Raw genomic sequence first — 25,218 nt, forward strand, 5'->3', positions numbered from 1 at the left:
TAACTTCAATAAATAACTTTCAATATCAAAATTGCATAAGAAATGGTATATTGTTGAAAGATAGTTTTAGTATAATTTTATTAAATGTAAATGAAAGCATTGCTTCTCTCTTATATGCCTAAATTACTTTATTTTGACATTAGTAGAAAACAACCAGTCCGCCATTTTGAAATCCGTTTTTGGGGGTGTTCCCGTGGTCCGATTTTGTCTGATTTTGGATATGTTATTCAGCAATGATTTCTGAGCTAGAAACTGTTTAAAAACCTTCTGAAGCAATTTTGCCCAGGTCAAAGTGTAAATTTCCTCGACTAATATAGGTTGACGACGTCAAAGCTCATAATCCTATCTGTGCTAGTAATCTCAAGTTTTGCTATTTCATCTTTCACGTCCCTTGAATTCTTGACACTAAACTCCGTATTTTCACCAACCTCCTTGATTTTCTTAATGAGAGTCTTAGCTAATTTATATCCTGGGTGTATGTACATTGGAATACTTGAAAGTACTTAGCATGGATTCCAATAGAGAATGAACATCTGTCTAGCAAGTCACAGTGACACACTAAGCATTTGTAATGTGCATAGTCAAGAAACTCTCAGTTATAACTCAAAACCATACACTTTTCTTTGGAACGTGATAATAAACAGCCGAGTTGCACTGTTCCAAAAGCATTGCACTCTTTTGTGATTCCCCTGTACTACATATGAACTGAAAGTTCACTTAAATTGAAACTAATTTTTCATACTTTTACCCTGTATCCATCAAAATATGTGTTGCGAAATGTATGCGAGGTTTCAAGGTTTGTGTAAGAGTCATTCCATGCCTAATCAACACAGCCCCCCCTTAACCATCTCCAATTTTCATGAAATTTGTGAAAGTGAAACTATGCATGGAACTTAGTAACTATAATTTTTTTTAGTTTAGTTTGTCTTGTAATTGTTAAATTATTCAAGGTCAAAGTTAGCAGAAATTGCCCTTTTTGAGCCCGCTTAGCTATACTAAATGTACTGTAACTCCACCCCTATTTCATCTAGGAAGCTCAAATAAAGATTATTGTACAGGGAATTGAACAAGATTTCCAGTGATATATATAACAAGCCTACCTTTGGATAAAAATATAATTTTGTCACGTGACCTTGACTTTTGACCTTGAATATATCAAAACATGTCATCAGCAAAATTCGTGAAAAAAATATATTTTGTCCCTCATGCCATACTATAAAACATATCAAAAATTCATTCTGGGACTGCAATGGGATCAGAAGATACAAAATAATGTGTGTGCAAAAAGTTATTACTGCATGCTTATAACCATTTTCTCCTTTTCGAGGTGTTAAAAACAAAGCATTAGAATGCTCCTAATGTGTTAGGAACTCATCGAGATCACGCTGAGATCTCAGGAGAGAAAGAAGTATACGCACCATTGCATATGATTTTAATCAGCGACATTCACCAAATAGTTGAATAGTGAAGAATATTGGTAAAAGTATCTCAAACAAACACTTCCTTTGGAATGAAAAAATCTTCAATGATGAGGCTAATTTTTATGTTCACGGTGAAGTTAATAAAAAGAATATGCAATACCTGTGATTTCATAATCTACAGTAGACAGATCCCGAATAGTTGTTGCTGGTAATCTAATGATGTGTTATAGTGTATGGAGAATGGGAATGGTTGGTCTATATTCAACAACGGAACCTTAAATGGCGAGGGCTTGTTGGATTTGTTAAGTGAACAGGTTTTTCATCCTTGCTTACGGGATATGGCACTTTTCCAGAGTTTTGAAACAGGATAGAGTGTGACCACACTATGTGGACATTTTGGCAATTTCTTCATGGTAAATTTCTGGGTAGATTGATGGGCAGACGGGGATCTATTAAAAGGCCTCCACATTCCCCAGATCTAAGATCTTAGGAGGACATTTACCTTCAGAAACATTTGAAGAGAATGGTGCATGCACTAAAAGTCCGTGATATTGACCATCTGAGAGAAGGCATAGTTGCTGCTTGCGATGATATTGGACCTGCTATATTGCCAAATGTTCTATGTGAGTGTGAGAGACGTCAACAAGTGTGCTCACAGGAAAATTGACAACATTATAATGTGCATATATCGTAAGTGAAAGATATGCGTATAACTTTTTGCTGGCTAAAGATAAGTTGGAAAACCCTTCGCTGCTTCATTTCTCGTGAAATTCTAGCCTGATTTGATATATCACATCACCCCCTTTCCTTTGAAATTTCTGCGTTGAATTCAATATGGTGGTAAACACTAAGCCGGACTTGCACTTGACACACACAGCTAGAGATCTACCTGTACCTAACCTATTTCTTTCATGACCAGGATAACTCCTTTACATTTTGTAGGGGTTGTTAACAGACATTTGACTCGTCGTAGTTCATGTAATGAGGCTTTTATCAGTCACATGGCTACACATATTATTTTGTTTCTTCTGATCCCATTGCAGTCCCAGAATGATTTTTGATATGTTTTATAGTATGGCATGAGGGACAAAATATATTTTTTTCACGAATTTTCGTGATGAAGTGTTTTGATATATTCAAGATCAAAGGTCAAGGTCACGTGACAAAATTATATTTTTATCCAAAGGTAGGCTTGTTATATATATCACTGGAAAGCTTGTTCAATTCCCTGTACAATAAGCTTTATTTGAGCTTCCTAGACAAAATAGGGGCGGAGTTACAGCACATTTAGTATAGCTAAGCAGGCTCAAAAAGGGCAATTTCTGCTAACTTTGACCTTGAATAATTTAACAATTACAAGTCAAATGAAACTCAAAAAAATTTAGAGTTACTAAGTTCCATGCATAGTTTCAACTCCCCAAATTTCATGAAAATCGGAGATGGTCAGGTTGGAAATTGCACATATCTGTGTTGATTTGGCATGGAATGACTCATACGCCAATCAGGGCTGGACATACAGTTTAAAGTGAGATTCAAACCACTATGTGCATCCACCGGGAATGAAACCTGTGATCCCTTAATTTACAAAGCAACAGCATTATCACGATACCATTTAAGAGGCCCCAACCTGTGGGGTTTTCAGGGCATTTTTGTTTAATTTAAATGTGTAAAATCTTTGTGGTTCACTGTTAGTACAGAAATTAATCAAATTCAAATTAGATATGTTTTCAACAGCATTAAAATTCTCAGAAAAAGTACAACAGGGAATTTACATTAATTTCTGATATTCAATACAATGTATATAACAAAAAGTACATATTTACCTATCTCACTTTCAGCTTGCAAATTCTTGTGACTCGTTCCATGTTCTATATTATTCGCTGAAAATTCCTTGATCTTCATACTGCTGAAAATACAAAAGAGAAAAAAATATGTTACTAAGAAGATTGCATAAATCATGCCTTTATAATATCCTATTATAATCTAACAATGAACTTGCACTAAACTCCATGGCAGAAACATCCTCCCTTTAAAGCAGTGGTTCCCAACCTTCTTCAGTCCGGTACCCACCTTGAAGGATATTACACTTCACGGGACCCGTAGGCATGGGCGCCTGCAGAATTACTTGTAGGAGTGTACACCCAGTTTATAATCATATTTTTGTTAACATCGAGATCTTTAACAAGTTCTCTTTTACGCTTGCTTAAACTAATTACACATAGTTAATTCTAGGAAAGTAAATATGTAATTTAAAAGACTAATTTACTCTAGTCTAACTAAACACACTTGACGAAATTGAGAGATGCCGGTAAAAAGCAATGCCAGAGTCCGAATAGCAGAAATGTAGAGTTTAGACTATCTACAACATGGGTTGAATTAAAATTGTAAAAACAAAATATATCTTATAATATAAGGGTAATAGGTTTTTAAGACACAGTAAATAATTTTTCGAAACCAACTTCACCCCCCATCGGGACCCAGCAGTGGGTCATGCCCCATAGGTTGAAAAACAATGCCTTAAAGGCAAGTGGCCTTTCGTTGGCTGACATGTAGTTAGCACAGTGAGTCCATGTGCTCCAGATTTCCAAACTGGAATCTGCACACATATAAGACCCAGTCTGAAGCTAGTTAAAGAAGGACCAGAAAAGATGCAAAATAAAATATTCAACCATCTACCAAATGATATAAAAGCAGAAAGATGCATGACAAGGTTCAAGATCAAACTGGAAAAAAAAAAAAGCTATTACTAAATCAGGAATATTACAGCATAAGTAAATATTCAATTGTAAATTGTAGATATTTTGTAACGTATTACATTGTCTTGTAAAAAAAAAAAAAAAAAGTGAAACGTACTGAACCTACAAATATAGTGTGACCACAAACAAAAGAGCCTTCGGCCAAAATTCTTCGTGCACCTTCACCTTCATCCATTCAACTCAGGTCATAATGAAGCCTGCTCCACTCTGACCCTCCCCTCCCCAGGGAGTACAATGCAAAGAAATTGCAGGTCTGCACAGGTTTTCTTGCTGTGGTTCCATTATAAAAATGCATATGCTTTATATGGAGTAATAAAAATTAAAATATTCTTTTCAAGTAACTCCCAAATTGTTCTCATAATGCTGGGCCAACATCAAAACTTGTTCAATATTTTCTTGAATGTTCACAACTGTTTCACAAGAAGAAGAAAAAAGAACTTACAAGTGGTTCCATTTCTGATACACAACATTTTGGCCCTATATCATAGCTTGTTACCTTTCAACCAATGTTTAGGTTTTTATTGCTTTTTTTTTAACTTCTTGGAAAGTCTGTTGAAAGCCTTGTAAATGGGACCGAAAAATTGTGTATTGGAAACAGAACCACTTGCAAATACTTTTTAATAGCAAAATTTTCTAGCTCCCAATGGGGATTATACTAAAGATGATTTGAACAAATGCAAGAGAATTAAAAATTCAGTTGTGAGGAAATACACATTCCCGACTCACATCTAATACACCCCAAAGTAGGAAAGAACTCAAGGTATAACTGTGCTATCACTGTTTGGTCTGAAGTTAACTTTACAAGAGTTTAAGTGTTAAGATTAAAGATTATGTACGTATTACTGTATATTGAGAACTCAGTTTAACGTAAGTCCCACAGTGGTTCAATAAGTAGGACGTTTGCCTGCCACGTGGGAGATTCATGTGGGATTTTTTTCTTTTTTTAGCAATTTCTCTTTATGGAGCAGCTCTGGGATTCACCCAGCCTCCAGTAAATGGGTTCCTGAGTGTAAAGACAGCCAGAGCATGGCATTGATCATATCACCCCAACAAATGTCCACGACTGTGAATGCATGGAGCCACATCTCCACATCCCTCTTTATGCCTTCATGACATTGTGTATGGGAGAGCTTTAAAAAAGTTTCAATAGATAAAGATTAATATCAAATTCTCAGTCTATAAACAATGGTGTTATTCTTATAAATTTATACAGCTACTGACTCTTGGATAATTTAGCAGCCTGGAATTTGTCTAATATTTGTAACTATTGCATTATACCTTTTTCGTAAACTTGGCATTGCTTTATTCTTTCCACATTCAGCATTCCTATCAAGTGTTACTGCTCTGTTTGAGATCTGTATTTGACAATATTATTTTCACAAGACTACTGAAATCCACACAGGTACATTTCAAGATGAAGTGAGGCTGCATTAAGCTTTCAATATTTGGTAGCATTACTTCCACACTTTCCCAAGTAAAAAAAAATGGAGGGACATAATTTTAACAATGTAATCTTCACTACAAGTGAAAATTTAGTTGAGTGTGACAAAGTTCTATTCATTCGATGTAGAAAAGAAATTATGTGACAAGAAATCATAACATTTCAAACATACTGTAGACACTAAAGCATCACAAATTCACTGAGCATTAATTTTTTTTAGCTTGAATTACTTGGTTCACCTAAAGGTGTCCAAGGTTTGATACTTGTGAGGTACAAAAGGGGTCAGATCCCACTTTAAACTGTAGGTCCAGTCCCTATTAGCCTTACTGTGCATAAAGTGAACTTAAAAAACACACAAACGTATTAAATTACAAAGCTTATATGGAGTACAGTGATGTGAATAGACTACCATCAGAAAATACACCACCGAAGTGTAATATAATCAAAATTTAATTGTATCTCCATCAGCGACGCTGAGCATCTATCAGAAGAAATACAGCATCTTCGCATGACTTTCAAACTGAACAGGTACTCGGAAAACAACATCAACAAAACATTAAAACGAGTACTGTCCAAGAAGACCAGCACATCAGGGAATTCGAACACATCAGGGGACACGGACACTCCAGGGGACCCGGACAAAGCTGACCAGAACACAGCCATCCTTCCTTACACCGGAAATCTCTCCGGAGTAACAAGCCGAATCCTCAAGAGACATAACATAAACACCATTCACAAACCACCTCCGAATATCAGAAGCCTACTACGTAACCCCAAGGACGAGTTAGGACTCAAAACACTGGGAGTCTACCGGATTACCTGTAAATGCAGGAAAGCATACATTGGGAAGATGGGTAGGAGAATAGAACAGCACTGTAAAGAACACCAAAGCAACATCCAGTATTTCCATCCTGAAACGTTGGGTCTAGCAAAACATTCAATCAACAAGAGACATAGACCAGATTTCAGCAACACAGAAATCTTAGCCAAAACTTCAAACTATTGGGACCGCATTATCAAGGAAGCAATAGCCATTCATGAGGAAAAAGATATTCTTAATCGCAACACAGGACTTGAACTGGACCCAGCTTGGTTAGCGTTAGTTAACCAGAAGCGTGCACCCAGCAGACATGCCACCCGATTGGTCCGCCATCTTCACCAGGATCCCCCTCCAGGAAGCAATATACACCGGGTTGACGCTCAGAACTGGACTTCTACCCTGAAGATGAGAGTGACGTTAGCTCTCGAAAGCTTGGAATCTTTTCCGCAACTCACCTGATCGATAGCCCGAGAGAACCTTTTCATCATTCGTCGCCAGGAAAGCTTCAAGCCTTACTTCATATATTATGTAATCGCAAAATATATTTTATATTGCAAAATTGGTGCAAAATGAAAAGTGTTTGAATTTTGCATAATTTCCAGGATAATTAGACTCCGGCAAAGTGTCACGTAGCATTTTTCGGGCCCTGTGAAACACCAATATGCCGGAAAAGTATCGGCTGGTATCGGTAGATGAATTTCAACCAATACCGATACCACTGGTGCCGATACATCGGCATCATCTCAGCCCTAATTAAAACTTTGATTTGATAAGTATTCCATGCATTTTGAATCAAGATATGCTTAAAATATTTGAACAGGATATACACTATGTAGCCAAAAATCACCGAAGACCCATTGCTGTTGGTTCTGAAGGTACCAGTCTTGTTATTACAGCATTCACTCTTTGAGGTAGGATCACCACTAAGTTCTGCTGGCAGAATTTGTTTCCATTCTTCCTGTAGTTCAACTTACTTGAATATTTGGTCAAGTAGGTCTGGCATGCAACGGACACTCCAGCTCATCCCAAAGCTGTTTGATGGTGTTCAAGATGGGGCTTTGGGCAAGCCAATTACGCACTTCCACCTGATCTTCTTCAAACCAGGATGGAATTGACCTTGCTGTGAGGGCGGGAGCATTATCATGACACAGAAAAGGGCTATTCCAACTGTTGCCACAGTATGGGAAGCATGTTCTAAAAACATCTTGGTACATGCACATTGATTAATACTAAGGGGCTGAAGTCCAAACTAAGGAAAACCATCCAAGATAATTACCCTGCTGCCATCAAACTTCCCTGTCAACACAACACACACTGGCAAATGCCATTCGGCAGCCATCTTCCAGGTTCACACACATCCACCCGACTGCCAGATCATGTCCTGTACTCATTACTCCACAAGACCTTCCACTGCTCCATAATCCAATGATGGTGTTGTTTGCAACACTCCAAATAACAGTACACCTACCCACTGTTGTTGTGATCAATGACTTCCTAGCGGCAGCACGACCATGAAAACCAAGTTCTATCGCCTCCCGGCAGATAGTTCTATCCCTGGCCTCTGCACCTGAGTTGCAAAGGGATTCCTCTGCAATCGCTGATAAGGCTGTCTGAAGATTGGTTCGCAAAACATGCTTCAGAAATCACTGGAGCTGATCAGTTCATGTCTTGGGCCTAACAGAGTGATGATTGGGTTCAGTGCTTCCATTATGTTTCCAGTTGCCAATGATATTGCTTACAGAGGACAGGGGCACATGTAATTGCTGAGAAAAATCTCTGTTGGGATGCCCAAATTTATGGGCCCCACCCACTATGCCTTGTTCAAAAGCACACAACTCTCTCTGTTTACTCATCTAGAACATTTTTGCGTTTGTGCCTTCACTTATGTAGCGTCAGTTACGTGTGTTGACATCACACTGGGGAAGTTTACTTGGAACACAGGAGTGTCTGATGTTGTACATATCTGCTAAATACTCGATCCACAGAAGCAACAGAAGAGACAAAATATGTACATTTAATTTTTCCAGATGCAATTTCCAAATTCCTGACAATTTTTTCTTGTCCTTTAAATTACTCTTAAGAAATGAATTCAAATGTATTAGGTTCCCTGATCAGTCTTCTAGTTAAGGGTAAACAGGACCAGACCAGACTTCTCTGAAATATTTTTCATTTCGGAGAACACACACTGGTGCTCTATATTGTTTTATGTGACAAAATTGATTCTCTCTAATAAATCTAGCTAAATTATTCAAGTTGGCCTGCGTGGCAGAGTGGTCAGCCAAACACTGTGCACAGCGAGAGGGACATGGATTTCTTTAAACAAAGATTTTAAACAAATATCAAAGATCCATTCTGCATGATCAATTTATAAGCAATGGATAAGTTGGATATAGATCTGTAGCTCTCAAACTTAGAAAACAAATTATCCACATGATACAGATAAAATTTATTCTAGACTTGGTAATAACTAATATATTTGCAGCCAAGCTCGTTCGGAGTGGCTGACTTGTAATCTTGCCACTGAATATTCCAGGTTTAAGTTCCAGTCAAATCATGTTTTTTTTCTTCAGTGTCTGTCTCGTCATCAATTTTGCTCATCAAATCTCCATTCTCAAAACTAATCAGTCAAAAAGGGCAGTAAAACAACACAGTAAGAGAAGCAGCAAATATCTAATCACAAGCATGTTCATCAGATCTTACACTTCCACAGCATCTGCCATCTCACTGCTGTGGAATACTTTTCCCCACAGGCTAACCACACACAAGAGGATCTATGACTTTTTACTCCACTTTAGTTTATAGTGTTTGATACATACCTGTGTTAAAGTTGTGATTAAAATACAACAAAGCATAATGTACAAAAACAAAAAGCCTCACAAGACATTTCGAAGATATTGCATCCACATCTTGGTAAAAGAGTATGGAGGGAAGAGCAAGAGGTAAAATAAAATTAAAAACACTTCAACATCTTGGGTGGAATCATATTTGATGAATTATCAGAAGACAACATGGCTGATGGTCTTGGTGAACTCGCATCGAGCAGAATGATTACCACTCTCAACCTTACTGTGAACGGTGCCTTGGCTACGTCCTTTGTAGGAGTTCCAAAATATCGGTTGATTCAGAATCGGAAGGACATCTGTAAAGCTACTTAAATGTAATAGTAGCAGACTCCAATCTACAAAGTCTCGCCAATGGCATAGTGGTAACCAGTGCTTGAAAAATCTTCTTCAGAGCTAGGTGCCAGCTCTGAAAATCAGGCGCCAGGTAAACCACCTACTAGCAATTGTGCATACTATAGTGGAACCACAAGCAAAAAAAAAAAGCCTGCACAGACCCGCGACTCCTGTGCACCGTACTCCCACGTGGAGGGGAGGAGCAGAGTGGACCATGCTTCTTTATGGCCCGAGTTGAAAGGAAGAAAAGGAAGTTCCACGGAGACTTTTCCGCCGAAGGTTCTTTTCCTTGTGGTTCATACAAGAAGCTGAGCTGGCACCCGTTGCGGAGTGGTAAGCACATCGTGCTACAAGGCCAGGGGTCCCGGGTTTGAATCCCAGCCTGGGTATGGATGTTTGTGAGTGTTCTTTCATCAATTTCATCATATCATCATTTGTCACCAACTTCGCAACTTAGCCAAAAGTGGCACAAAAAACTAAGTAAAATAAAGTAAGTCAATCAATCTATAAGAAGCTGAGCATCACGGTATTCAAAACATCACTAAATCATGTGAGAAAATTGAAAATGGGGGGTTTGGGAACAAAGAGTAAGAAATTGTTACTGATTGCATGGAATGTTCACAACGTTGATAAAAAAAATCACTTGCTAACTTATGATGTACTGCAATTTGAATTTAGAACTTTCAAAATATCTTACATACAAAATTATAAAACGGCAATATTACAGCAAAACATCACAGTCGCCAAGCTGAAACTTTTAGTCACCATGGCAACCTGGCGACTGGGTAGCACATAGCAGCAGCATTTGTTCCGGCATGAAAGTATGCTGGTGGACAGCGATCCGACAACATGGAAGCAGACATGCATGGGCAACGGTGGACAGTGTGGTTTCTCTGGAGGGAAGGAGTGACTGCTTCAGACATCCACAAGAGGTTAGTTAGGATTTCAGTCCCCTCTGCTTCTTCTGTTGTGGCATCAGCAAATGTGCAGTACTCGCCGGTAAGCTTGAAATACAAGGTCTTTGCGAAGTACTCTGGACATAGATCCTTGTGAAATGTCCAGCTCCTATGCTATTATCACCTGCTTTTGGCGGATAAGAGCTGTCCTTGCTTTCATAGTCACTGTGGTTCATAGAGTGCAAGGGGGTCAACTCTCGGGCGATCTTTTACGTTACCAGTCTCACTGAAACTCTGGATTGTCCGATACACAAAGTGTTTGCTTCGCCCCACTCCACACTAACAACAGGAAGATACATGCTTTCTCTTTCACAGTTGAACAGAGAATGGCCAGGTGTGAGCTTCAGTACAAGTGTGGTTTATGACCTTGACAACTATTTGTACGGTCCAAGCCAAACGTTTGTGACAGTATTTATGGCTATACTATATTGAATTAGAAACTGACATCATGTTTAAATTATCTCAGCTGATACCACCACTGTCTATCCGCATCAGGAATAATGGCTTCAAATATTTTTCATGGTCCTGGAAAATCCTGCCATGGGGTGCACAAAACACTTTCTTCAAGTCTAAATAGCCTACACACTATGCCAAATTTGCAATTCAAATTAATCTAGCACACACATTGTGTAGCAAAAGTGGTTATTATTCATCACATGTCAACTAGTTTAATATTCTGGTTATCTCCTACCTAATCAATAATTTAAGTGTAACTCTGCTGAGACTGAAAAGAAGATGTTGCATGGAATACTTAACCGGATGGTCTTGTTAAGTGCAGAAACACCCTTTTAAAACAAAAAATGGATGGGGAAACATGAGTCTGATACAAGTTATTGGAAAGCAGGAAAGCATTTTAGGATATATTACCAATAGGATGTAGCCAACAGTGGTCATCTTAGCTTAAAGTTCTTATTTCAAATCAAGAAGTGTTGTGTGCCATATCAAAATGGGATATAATTTCATAGCACTCAACATACATTTAACCATTATGCTGTTTCAACCCAAAATGTTTTTCATTGCTGGTAGCTTGAGTAGCGGTGATGTCATCAACTCTGGTTAAAAATTGGTGGATACTGTTCTTATCTTCTCTCATTAACGTAAAATATTTCTATGAACATAATCAGGACAGATCACCTCCCGACCCTGTGGCCGAGTGGTTAGCACATCGCGCTGCGACGCCAAGGGTCCCGGGTTCGAATCCCGGTCGGGCTTGGTTGTTTGTGAATGTCCATTCATCCATTTCATCATTTCATCACTCATCACCATCTTCGCAAATTAGCCAAGAGGCACAAAACGCGAAGTAAACTAAACTAAATCAAATCAAAGGACAGATCACCAAGTTGATTAACCTTAGATGACAAGGTTGTTTTCCTGGTATTTGGGTGTTTTTGCAGTGGGAAATTTATAATTCTGCCAGGTTTAAAATAAAATTTATTATCTTGGAAACTACCAACAAATCATGTAGGAGTGTCCGCTCAGTACAGACTCTACAATAAGCCTATGGTGATTATTTTTAGTGAAATTTGAACTTCAGCAGACCTACCGAGGGGTCGCTGGTATGTGAGGATTGAAAACATTACCTACACATTGCCTGATAGGTGATGCACTACTGTTGCAAAAATTTTCCAAAGTAAAAGAACATGCCTCATATATACCCAAAACTTACCAGCGCATCGGGTTTCCCTTGTTGGATCCTTCTATCTCCCTGCTGCCAGGCATCGAAAATGGCACACCTAACTCGGTTGAAGGTCACCATGTTGGTACACACCATAAAAAGGCTTCACCCTTTCCATCATATTTCAGGATATTTGATTTGTGTTTCCACATCCACATTTGTTTTAAATCGGTGTTTACATTTATGGACCACCCTGTGCATCAGCATTTGCAAATATTCTAAACAACTTTTAATTATTGTAGTTATCAAATATCACTATCAGTGGGATTCAGTAAAACCATTGGCATTTGTTGGTAGTAGTATCAACTCAGCCCTCATACTTAAGATACTAATAACAAAGTTTGATTTGAGTCCATTTTATGCACAGATGGGCTGACCAGGACTGAACCTATAGTTAGAAGTAGAATCTAAGTCTACTGATGGGAATCAACCCTCCCTCTCCTTCACTAGTTATCAGTTTCACTACCCCTCACACTTGACCTTTCAGGTGACATTTTTAATCTACGTTACTTTGGGGTCTTTGTGAATGAATGAAGGTATTTTTTACAAGTCATTACATTATTATTTTAGTTCCATTTTCCTTGATTGAAAGTAAAAACATAATCTACTGTTAAAACATGTTAGTGAAGCTCAGTCAGGTTTCTTCTAAGATCAGGGTTTTGTTAGTCTCTACATGTTAGTCACTGCTGGAATCTCAAATTTTGCCTTTAAGCGATTTGTCTTGAAATTATCAGAGAAAGCACCACATTCCATGCAACTTGAAGTTAATCGTAAAATGACACAGCAAAGTTTATGCTCACACATGAAAATACATGGGAGTTTAAAAGTGGAATCTTAACCAGTGTGGGCTTTGCCTCTCCCTGTGAATCAAACCTGCAATCCCTTGATTACCAAGTCAAAGTTTGTTTAGAAGCTTTCCAGATGGTACAGTGGTAATGCAACCACCTAGTAACTAAAGGGTTCCAGGTTTGATCCCCAGTACAGACACATTACAAGGTTATCAAAGACAAACTTTCTCCTTGTTTAAGTATACATTATGCTCGTCTTGGTTATTAGAATGGATATGGAGTTTGCGGCAATGCTGAACCTTTAGCTTGCACTAGCAATGTTGTTGTCAAAATTCCCTCTCCTTTTCAAAAACTGCTATGATATTCCAAAGTCTGAAAAATTACATCCGTTTAGAATTCCTTTCAGAGCATTCAAGTGAATCTTTGGTTTTGCTGCTGTCTAGATATCTGGTAGAAAATATGCTTACAGTGCCATCAAACTATCACATATATCTAGACAGTAGTGAAAGCAAACTACAGGAAGACACTTGAATGTTCTAGAAGGAATTCTATTGATATTTGAAAGGTCATTTTATTATTATTATTAATTAAGTGGAGGAATTACTGCTGGTGCAGACCAAATGTCCAGCATGGCCTTAAAGTGGGATCCAAACCAACATATAATGTGCCTCCGATGGGAATCAAACCTGGGACCTCTTTGTTACAAAGGGACAGCCTTACTACTACACCTCTGGGAAGAGCCAATCATAAACATGAGAACGACAAGAATGTAATGGAGATATTTGTGGTTTTCTTACTATAAATCAATTTTCTGCCTCTTTTGGGTTAATGTAATTGATTGATTGATTTGTTGTTTAAGTCCACTTTATGCATAGTAAGGTTAATCGAGACTGGACCTACAGTTTAAAGTGCGATCCGAACCACTCTGTGCCTCCAACGGGTATGGAACCCGGTACCCCTTGATTACAAGGTAACGATGCTACCACTGTGCCATCAGGGAGGCCTAGGCTAAATGTAATGAATGATGATTTGGCTAAATTGATGAAGGGGCCTTCACAAACAAATAATCATGTCCAGGCTTGGACTAAAGTCTGAATCTTTCGTAGTAGAGATCATGAATCAACCATTCAACTCGTTATCCACTGAGGCTGCTAGATGTGATGGACATAAATATCCATGCTTTGAACAGGGCTCAAACCCATAACATTACATCACTAAGAACTGCCCGATAGACTATACAGTGTGTTTTAAAAATCTTTCAGTATTCTAAAAACTTACCTTTTAAAGTAATAGGTTTGTTAGAACGAAATATTGTTTGTAACACAGAGGAAACTTTAAAATTAATGTTTGATGTGGTTTGGTTGATCACCAGATCTCTAGCTGGGCACCATTCACGTCCAAACACACTTGCAATCTTCGTTTGAATCCGAGAATTGTGTTCTGATGGAGCTCATCCAGAATGTTTTGAATCAAATCATGGATCTTGAACTTCAGGTTGTCAAGATCTGTCGGTGTCTGTTCATACACCTCCATCTTGACCAGTAGCATAGCATCCTAGGTTTCCGGTTCGAATCCCGGCCTACGCATGTTTGTTCTTTATGAGTGTCTCTTCATCAACTTCATCAATATCATCACTCATATTCATATTTGCGATTAGCCAAAAGTGGTAGAAAGCGAAGTAAAATAAACCAAATCAATCAATAGTTGTATCATCCACAACAATGAAGTCTAGTGTTGTTCTAGAGGCACTTGTGATTCAGGTAGGTTTATCTTAATTACTTGTGTCATGCCAAAAGGTTTCCTTGATTATAAAATACTGTTTTGCTACACATGTTTTCCGTCTGGAGCAAAATACTCCGAATGTTGTACGGAGTTTCTGACTTGAGCAATCAAATTAAAAATGGTATAAAACACCAGTGCTCCAAGCATTTATTGCACACTGAGGCATCTTATTTTCTAGATAAAACAAACATGGATCATGTTTTAGAGGAACCTGGCTGACTTAATGTAATAAACACAATGAGATTGTGATTTTAAATAGACAATACATATGTCGGCTAACTCCATACGTAAACTCTTAAGCAACAAAAAAAGGCCTACCCTTCCTTCGAACTTGGCGTTCCAATCCGAAATGCTCATGCTACGCCACTGATCTTGACATGTCCCCACAACCAGTAATCGCAAGGCATAAGGTCTGGTGACCTTGTGGGCCAAGGTGTGAGTTCTCTGCAGCCAATCCATCTCACCTCAAATTGACCATCAAGAAACTCGCAAATTCAAAGGTAACATATGTGTGGTGGGAGGGGGCACCATCTTGTTGGAAGTGGACCTCATTGATGATGCCTAGCCTCTGACGTTCCGGACCAATGAGGTAGTCCATGGGAACTGAGCACCACACATTGACCTTGGAGCTTTCCCGTTATGTGTCTCAAACTCATGTGGATTCTCAACCGCCCAAATTTGGTAATTGTGTCTATTCACTTTTCCTGAAACATGGTCTCATCAGAGACTGAAGGGCACCAACACCATTTAATCGGGTTAACATTAATTCACAAAATTCGTTCCTCATGCCAGTCATGCACAAATCTCAACTTGTAGGGCCTGACTTTCACTTTCTTGCATAACATACTGTGTAACGTAGACCTCACCACTCCCAGTTCCCAGGATCTTCGTTTAAGATATTTCATTGGACTCCGTTGCATGCTCTGCTGCACTGCATCGACCACATTGTCACTCGTTCTTGGCCTTCCATTATGTGGCAAATCTGCTACGCTTCCCATAGTTTTTCGTATCATCTCTGGATACTTGTCTCTGCTGGAGATGTTTTTCAAAACTTTGTTTGCAACCTTCTCTGCACCAAAACACAAAATTTTAACTCAGCAAGCCATAACACGCACTCAGCTTTTTCCTGCATCGATACCATCTTGGAATCACATGACCACGTGATCACCTGCACACACGTCATTCAGCAGTGAGGGCAGAACAACATTTTAAATTTTCCTGTGTGTAAAAAAAAAAAACAATATTTTGTTGTAATACGCCTATTACTTTAAAGTAATAGATTTTTAGAATCTTGCAGCACTTCTAAAACACACAGTATATAAATATGATTTTTATACACAAATCTACTGATCCATATGTGACGCTGGCAAGCTTTGTGTTTACCTCGTAACATTATGAACTGAAGGAAAATTGTTTCCTTCAGAGTACATAGGGTGTGGCACTAAGAGACAGTTGAGGTGGTGTGATCAGCACCATCTTTAAGGATACTTTTGCTTCCAGGGCTGCCAATAGACTAGGTGATCTTACTGCTGCTTACAAAGGGATACTGATGAAATGCTGAGAGTTAACAATCTGGGAATTGAACCAGGGTCTCGTACATGACAGTCAGACATGCTACAAACTCAATCACTGAAACTCTTTACAGAGTAAAGACAAAAAAGAAATTAATAGAAAGAACCCCTTAGAAGAATTTAACAGTTTATTCAGAGAAGAGGAACATATAAACAACTAATGTACAGTACATATGGGTACTAACTACCTGGCAAAGTTCTTGATATTTTCAGTATAACTACAAAACGAGCTAGTACTTTATTCTACTTGTTCATTCATAACAATCAAGCTTAAGAGTACAATTTCATTAGCTTGGCTACAACTACAACATTGACTAACACAGTAAAAACTTTCTTCTGACATTCTGCAGCTTTCCATTTAAAGTTTATTACGAATTTTGCAAATTCTTGTCATTGCCAATGGGCACAGACTAAGTATTACACAAAGGACTTCTCGTGAATTGAAACCAATACAAACTTAATGTATTATACATATTTTTTGGTTTCGGGTTCTCTTTTCCCTAATAGAGAAAATTATTAAGGTCATAAGCAGGGAACGGATTTATTTATATGTAAATACATATTTATGTATGAAGCTGAAATCAGTTATATCTTGTATTATCTTTGCACATCATGACATGTAGACTGGAAAAATTCAACTTCTATTTTCCATATTTGTACATATATTAAGTTTTGGCTCATATTTTACATATTTTAGTAATTTTTACAAATTATTTCCATATTTCAAAACATTTCTCAACATATACTCCATATTCGCGCAATAACTACATGTCCCTGTGTGACCAAAAGAGTTGGGTGAATTTCTTGCAAGTACCTGACAAAAGTTCTAAGTGACATTAAACAAATGAAAGTTTGAGAGTTTTCTGTCACCCGGAAAAAAAAATCAATTTTACACCTCCCAGCTGTTTTCTTTTGCTAATGTAAAACACTTGAAATCCCTGTTTATTTACAATTGTTGTAATGAGGGCTCAAGCATCAGGACCTGGTTGTTACAAATGTTATTTTGGTAATGTTGGAATGGAGTCCGAAGTCGAGAAGCCAATTGCTAATCCCACCCTCACTATTGGTTGCATGCTTCAGAGCAGCACCAGAAACAATGATTTTGTGGCACATGTACGGGATTCACTTCTGGTTTCCCTTCAACACAGTCATAATAGTTAGAATGCCACGACTGTATTTTATGTAGCTCGTGTAGTGTCTTATATTATTAAAAAGCTATTTTATTACAATTTTAAGTCCATATTTTGGTGAAAATAACTAAATACATATTTAGCACATTTACACTACATATATATCCGTTCCCTGGTCACAAGTAAATGACTCATATGAAAGTTTGCAATGTACCTCAAATGGGGTTGGGGTGATGATACAACATTGAACAAATGTAAATTTTCTTACCCATTCTTGCCAATACTAACACTAATACTTGAATACAGTGGTATATACTGGTTTCAATAAATGGGGTATCTCTGATCATTAAGTTATGTATGTATATATCTTTATTCCGGTATATTAACAATATGTTGTTGTAAGAAAATGTAACACGTTAATTTAGAGTGTACATTCTACCATGAAAATAGTGCCACAAGAGATTGATTGTGATTGATTTTACAGATTTCCACAGCCCTTTCAAGTGACTGATTTTACAGATTTCCACAGCCCTTTCAAATTTCAACACTCATTCAATTTTTATTTTTTAAAATTAAAATTGAAATTTAAACATGGTCAGTCATTTACTTCTATACTTTCTACAATTTGCCACAGATGCCACACACAAAATGTCACACATATCTTCACATGTATTTATTGTAGGGATAAGCGAATACCAGTCTGACCCAATACTAAAAACCAGTGCCAATGCTCTTCAAGATTCCCACAAATACTGATGCCAATACTTTGAAACAACTTAAAGTAGTTCAAAATATTTCTGAATTTTCATAGGCCTAAGAACTACATGATACAATTACAGTTTCTTCCTACTATGGTGAATCAGTGCGAAAGTGTTGCATGATATGCGAAGTTCCCAGACTTTCGAAAAATATTAGCGTGTATCGGTTATAAAAACTGAACTGATATTTTCCAATACCAATACATCAGTATCAGCTTAGCCCTAGTTTATTGTTCTTCAATGCTAAACAACAGTAATAAAGGCAGGGACTGTCCAGCATTCAATTTATAGGAACAACATGACTGAAAGAAGATCAATCAATGTCAGGAAGTGAACTGGGGACAAGGGAGTGCTGTGAAGATGACAAAGGGCATCTTTGTAGCAAGATATTTCCCTGTCCATGGAGCCTCTATGCTTTGTTTTGAGGCACAGAGCTCCTATACCTGTGCCCAGTGGAATGAGAAGTTAGAAGCCTGCCAGGGCCACCTCATCTGCCAAAAGATGACTTATGAGCTGACGATGCAAGCTTCTATTTGATACTTGCAGATTGGAATGGCGCAGAAATGAGACACACATTTCACAATATCGGCTGGGCAATCTCCAATTACATTCATGGCTCAGAATATGTATATGCTGCTATTTGCATAATGACGTTGAAATATATGAGAGTCATTTCAGATCTGTCACTGCTACTATAGTAAACAATGCAAGTAGCATCGCTAGCTTCATTGTAATATTCAACACTGTGCCAGCAGTAAACAAGATAGGTTAGGTGGTACCAGTGAATGATCAAGATATTCGCATTTGGTCATTGAAGTCTTGTATTGAAGTTTCTCTGGTGAAGTTTTAGAGAACGTCACTCCACCTGTCCCTCTCTCAGGTCTCTGACCTGACATACCCAGATGTCTTTTAAAAGGCATATGCCAACAAGCCAAGATTTATTGAAGAACCGAAAGACAACTGACGCCATCGACATCATGACACATCACACATTTGCCAATATGGAGCACCGTGTGTCTGGATGGTGGTGGTGGGCACTTCCAGCATATTCTATGAGACATTCTTATTGTCATGGATCAAAGTATATTTCATATTAATGTTATTCAAATGCGACTCTGCAATCAGGAATTAATGTGGAAACATATGTTCAGTCTAAAGTTAATCACACTACATGAAGATTCCAATATACCACTTATACAAGAACTTTAAATTATTCGATAAATTACGTTGTAATACAAAAATGGCTCTCATTTGATCACAGAATCCATTTTTCACACCACACACTTGCAAAATAAATGAAAAATTTTGAATTGTGCATAGTTAGGCTCCGCAAAAGCATCATGTGACATTTTTGTGTGTCCTACGAGATACCCAAGTTCAGAAAGGTACCAACAATTAAATTCAAACGGATACCTTCCAATCAGCACCAGTTCAACATTAATAGATTGCCATGTGAAACTGCAATGCCTCTTTGAATTACTACCTTAGTTGTTGATCACACTGATTGGTTGACTAAAGATTGCTGTTTACATCACTGCACAGTTAGTTGGACTTTTCAAATCAGAGCGGATATGGGTAAAACTAAATATGAAATTGCAGCATTCTTATGGAAACTAGTGGAAACTTCTATCCGTAGGATGACTTTATGATGTAATGCAATTTCATATTTATATTTATATGCGACTTACTCACATTGAATAAGTTAGTATACAATAAAATGTAGATACTTAAAGGTACTTACGATAGCGAGTATTTTTCTAGCTAACAAAATTTCAATTTTTCCAGCTGTGATCGCACTGTATAACCTAAATTTGTTGTCTATTTTTTAAACTTATCCTTCAAGTTTACATAGTACATACTATGAAACAAATAATGAACTTTTTAATGTTTTATAATGCTCTACGTCCAGTGACACCACATTTCACTGGTTTTAATTTCACATTAAAGCAGCTGGTTCAATCCCAGAAGACTATTTGTGCATTTGGTGTAATTAATTTTCTCTACAGCTCAACAGCTGCAAAACATAAAAAGCAATATTTGTTACACAGATGACTTAAAATACACAAAGTCCCTCCAAATGGGCCACGTGGTATGAACAAACAATACTCCTAATACTCTACACGTGCATTAATTTCACTATTACTTATCACTTTTATGAAATTCAATGCATGGTAATTGAAGGGGGAAAATACTTAAGACAATGCATTACTCACTCTATTTTACATGATACAAAATATGAATATCAAAAAACAAACACATGATATTCAATAAGGAACTCAATATTTGAAAGTAAATACGTAATGAAATACAGTTTCTTTTCTTTTGAAACACACAATGGCACACGAAAAGTCATACCATTTGATGATGTCATTAATGCTACTTACTGGAGTATCATATCAGCATTGAAATTATGTAAGTATATGCTGCACTGTATCTCATGGTAATTACATTAGGTGATGTACCAAGTCAGATTTGGGTGGAAGTGAAAGAACACATGGCAGATAAGACAGTTCACTGTTGAAAAGATTTCTTGCAGAAACAAAAAATGTGGCAGGAAGCCAGGTGAATTTTCCAGGCACATGTTTGCTTGTAGGGGTTCATATTATTTATTTATTCTTTCATCATGGCTACTGTCTGACCCAGACAAAATTCAAGTATAATTCCAGGTTTTCAAGCTGAATTTTCTAAAAAAAAAATTAATGTGAAACTAACAATTGTTGTAAATTAAGATTGAAAATTCTCTATCCACTGGATGCTCCATTACTCCATTGACAAATTAAGCAACTACCTTACCTAATGCAAAATAATGTACAGTTATTTTTAGTGGTTTTTATTTCATTTAACTTGCGACATTTTGTCCTGGTTTCCCAGAACATTCTCACGCCAACCTGCCAAGATAAACACACAACACATAACCTTACATGACTAGTCTCTTAGATGTATAGACTGACCAGTTACGTAAAGCTGTGTGTTGTGAGTGTACATTTATTTTGGTTTGAGGAAGTTGTGGGAAACCAGAACAAAACGTCGCACGAAAAATAAAATAAAAACCACTTAAAATAACTGAAGGGAAAAGTAAATGCTGGCTATCCCTCGTTGTCCTTTTTTCTCAACTAAACTACAGCTTAAAGTAATATAAGCTTTCAATGAAATTAGTTGGCAACAGCTAAGACGACGACCCCAAAAAGTGCATTTTGAATTAAATACAGTCATTCCTCAAATATGTAAAGAAATTGACGCAGAGTTCCCAGTGACCAAAAATTCACACATGATTCTCAGAATTCAAGGAATTCCTGTCTCTGGATTACAGCAAACAGGTTTTGTAAAACTGTAAAGACTGAAAATGTGCATGTGGCTTGATCCAAAGGCCTAGTAAATAGACAATAAGGGATTCAGAGAAGTCAATGTTATCAGACACAATTTTCTAGTCCTTGGTAATTAATTCTGTACCAATTTTGTGCCAATCTTATCAAGCTGATATAAATTATACATAAAACAAATGGTACAACATTTCATGTGCAATCTTTACATCCTTCAAGCAACATTCTGAACTTCAAACATTTATTATTTTCATAAACAGTACTTAAGAGTAGGAATTGTAGCTTTCCTGGTGACGTAATTCGAACAAGTGTTCCCAGGTTAAAATGGAGTTGCCCTCAAAACTTTGGAAGCCAACTCCAATTTAACCTGGCTGGTAACCCGAGAACACTTGTTCGGGTACTTAGTGTGTTTAACAATAAACAATAAAAACCTAATACATTGGTAATAAAAATCAAATGTGACAAAGTGGAACATAGATTAATGTTCTCAGTGTTTTTTCATCTTTCCCCAACTTTGTAACTTTATTTTCATGGTCCCAATTAGACAAATTATAAAAGTTTTGAAAAGCTGTATTTAATTTTACAGACAAGGTCTTGAAAAACATATAATCAAGATTCCACTATAATAACCATTATTGAATGCTTCACTACTCAGAAAAAAAACCCCTCATTTGTCTAGCATAGGCAAGCAGAAAAGTTTACTGTATACAAGAGAACCACTGTGTTTGCTTCCTATAAAATATATTCTGCATATTTTAGAATGGCCTGTCAAATTGGAAACCAACCATATGTTCAACAAGCTTAATTTCCTTACCAATACCATAACACAAGTTACACGACAATTTGTTATTTAGATGGTTACCTTCTACATCTTCCACAACATTCAGGTTGACCATAAACATTTTTAGTAAACTGTGCACATTCATTAAAACTGTGTGTATATGTGTGGGTGTGCGCACTTGAACCACTACAAAATTGATGCAACTTGTACAACTATGCAAAGCAACTGCTACTGTTACAATTGTACAAACACTACCTTAAAAATCTATCAAAAGAAATAAGTACCATATACAATCAACTTGTGATTTTTTTAATCGGTATTTACAAGTAAAAAAATAATTATATAGCTGGGATTATAAAATTGTAAACACTTAAATGTATATAATAATGAATGAGAAAATACAATGAACAGCCAAACTATGATGCCAAAAATTAATATACACGCGGACCTCTATTTTTAGTTACTTTTTATAATTTGTCTGGCCTTTTGAGATTGTTCTTGTCAAATTCACATTTTACTTAAACATGTAAAAACTGGTAATAAGATTAAATGCATGTCTCCCAAAAATAATAACACTAACTAACCCATTGCCTTAGACTGTGATCTATCATTACATTACAAATTTTTTAACGTTATTGAATTTTTAAAAAAATCTGTGCCCCTACTATCCATTCATAAACATTCACCCCTAACTTTATGCTTGCCATTTACATGACCACACAGCTGATGTCCACATATTATACCTTGTAATCGTAGGAGTGTTCTCTTTATTGCTGTATATACGAGGCATGTCTCGGAAGTAAATAAAACAACTGCTACATATATCATAGGGAAAATATGTAAGGTATAAATTGACAACGTTGACAGTAATCTTGATCTTTAGTCTTTCCGGTAGCATTTACTTGCAGTGCTGTGCTGTCTTGTGAGAGTCACACGTGCTGGATATGACAGAAGCGATAAAGAAGCCCGCCAAATGCAAAGCGCAGGCTGTGATACGGTTTCTCCACGCAAACTGTGAACGTCCACCAGACATTCATACGACAGTTTATGGGAACATTATGAATAGTCAAAATGTGACAAAGTGGTGTCCTGCCTTCCCGGGAGGTAGAACAGATATCCACGACAACCTCAGGAGTGGGAGGCTGTCTGTAATCTGTGATGATCTTCTTAAAGGAATTGAAGGCACACCACCACTTCCGTCATATTTTGACGATTCATAATGTTCCCATAAACTGCCGTAATTTGACAATGAATGCCACCTGGACATTTGCCTTTTCCTGGAGAAACCATACCACAGCCCTGCACTTCTTATTTGGCAGGATTCTTTATAGCCGCAGTCATTTTCAATACGTGTAACTCACACAAGACTCAGCCTGACATGCCTCATAAATAAATATATTTTTTACTCTAGGACCACATTTTTTATTAACTTTAGTTCCGTGTAGCTTTCGAAGGGCACAACTTAAAATTATCTCTTCAGTACAACTTGTAGAAAGACCTTTTCAGTATACAATGTACATAGTTTTCTGCTACAATGAAAACTTTTGGAATTACGGAAAAGATCAGATGTTGAAATTTGCTCCAAAGCTTTCTTATTGCATGTAATATGAAATTAGGAAGAAATTGCACAATGTTGCTACACTTGTAGCCCATGTTGAAATCCAACAGTTTGTATGCTAGAGTAGAGTTGACGTGGCATTCTTAGTGAAGTGGAGCAACACAGCATTCTTTGTTGCTGTATTCAGATACATTGCTCATCACAAGCCACCAAAATACTAAAAATACAAGACAATTTCATGTAATATAAATAATATTCATTAAATTGTAAAAAAAAAATATTTGGTTATAATTTACTATCTTATTTTCAATTCAACTTTGTTTTTACAAGAGTCGTTCAAGGTTGACCGGGAATTTCGTACGTAAAAAAATCGATGAATAGCTGGATCATGATGAAACGTGCGGGTGACGTAATGTATTCCTTCACGAGTAACTAGCACTCGGCATGACGTATTTCTCGCACGCGCAGCAGTTGCAGCGAACATGGCGGCAAGCAGTGTGTATGTGGATGTGGAGCAGCGGTGTGTAATCAAATTTCTCGTGAAGGAGAAAGTGAAACCAGCTGAGATTTTCAGACGATTGCAAGCACAGTATGGTGAACAAACGATGTCGCGGACAAGAGTGTACAAATGGTGTGAGCAGTTTCGCGAAGGACGGGAGCTGGTGACAAATGGAAGTGCATGGACACATTCGACCGACTGCAGTCACACCAGTGAATATCGCACGTGTTGAGCAAATGATTCTTGAGAACTTGCGAGTAACAGTGCGGGATATTGCTGCCGAGGTGAATATCAGTGTCGGGAGTGTTGAGACAATCATTCACGACCACTTACGCTTCCGCAAAATCTGTGCAAGGTGGGTTCCCCGCCAGCTGACATTCGATCAGAAGTGGACACGCAGGACGGTCTGTGAACAGCTTCTGAATCGGTTTCGAGCAGAAGGTGATGAATTGTTGCAATCCATCATCACGTGTGATGAAACATGGTTGCACAATTCAACCCCAGAGACCAAAAGACTAAGAATGGAGTGGCGGCATAAAGGTTCCCCACCCCCCAAGAAAAGCAAAACGCAGCCGTCCGCTGGAAAGATCATGGCAACTGTCTTCTGGGACATGAAGGGCATTATCCATGTGGATTTTCTGGACAAAGGGAGCACGATTAATGCCCAGTATTACTCCACATTGTTGAGTGGTGCTGTACGAAAGTCCATTCGCAAGAAAAGACCTGGGATGTTGTCTGGAAATGTCATTCTTCTACATGACAATGCCTTACCTCACACGGCCAATG

The 25,218-nt window shown here is 37.6% G+C and overlaps 1 protein-coding gene across 6 annotated transcripts in view; it reads right to left on the reverse strand.

Moving 5' to 3' along the window:
- LOC145992053 (uncharacterized) overlaps positions 1–25,218 on the reverse strand; it is a 133,185-nt gene that overhangs the window by 29,137 nt on the left and 78,830 nt on the right. For 4 of the 6 annotated variants that reach the window (XR_014442125.1, XM_083128211.1, XM_083128210.1 and 1 more), the window contains exon 10: positions 3,245–3,327. Coding sequence is in view for 5 of the 6 variants with exons in the window: in XM_083128211.1 (XP_082984337.1) it covers positions 3,245–3,327 (83 nt within the window). In the remaining variant the exon portion in view is untranslated. Of the gene's footprint in view, positions 1–3,244; positions 3,328–16,514; positions 24,151–25,218 lie in introns of those variants that run through there. The other 2 variants (XM_083128209.1, XM_083128213.1) reach the window with 2 other exon arrangements.

This window comes from Lepisma saccharinum, chromosome 9, assembly GCF_977018435.1.
Source record: "Lepisma saccharinum chromosome 9, izLepSacc3.1, whole genome shotgun sequence".
NCBI classification, from domain to species: Eukaryota; Metazoa; Arthropoda; class Insecta; order Zygentoma; family Lepismatidae; genus Lepisma; species Lepisma saccharinum.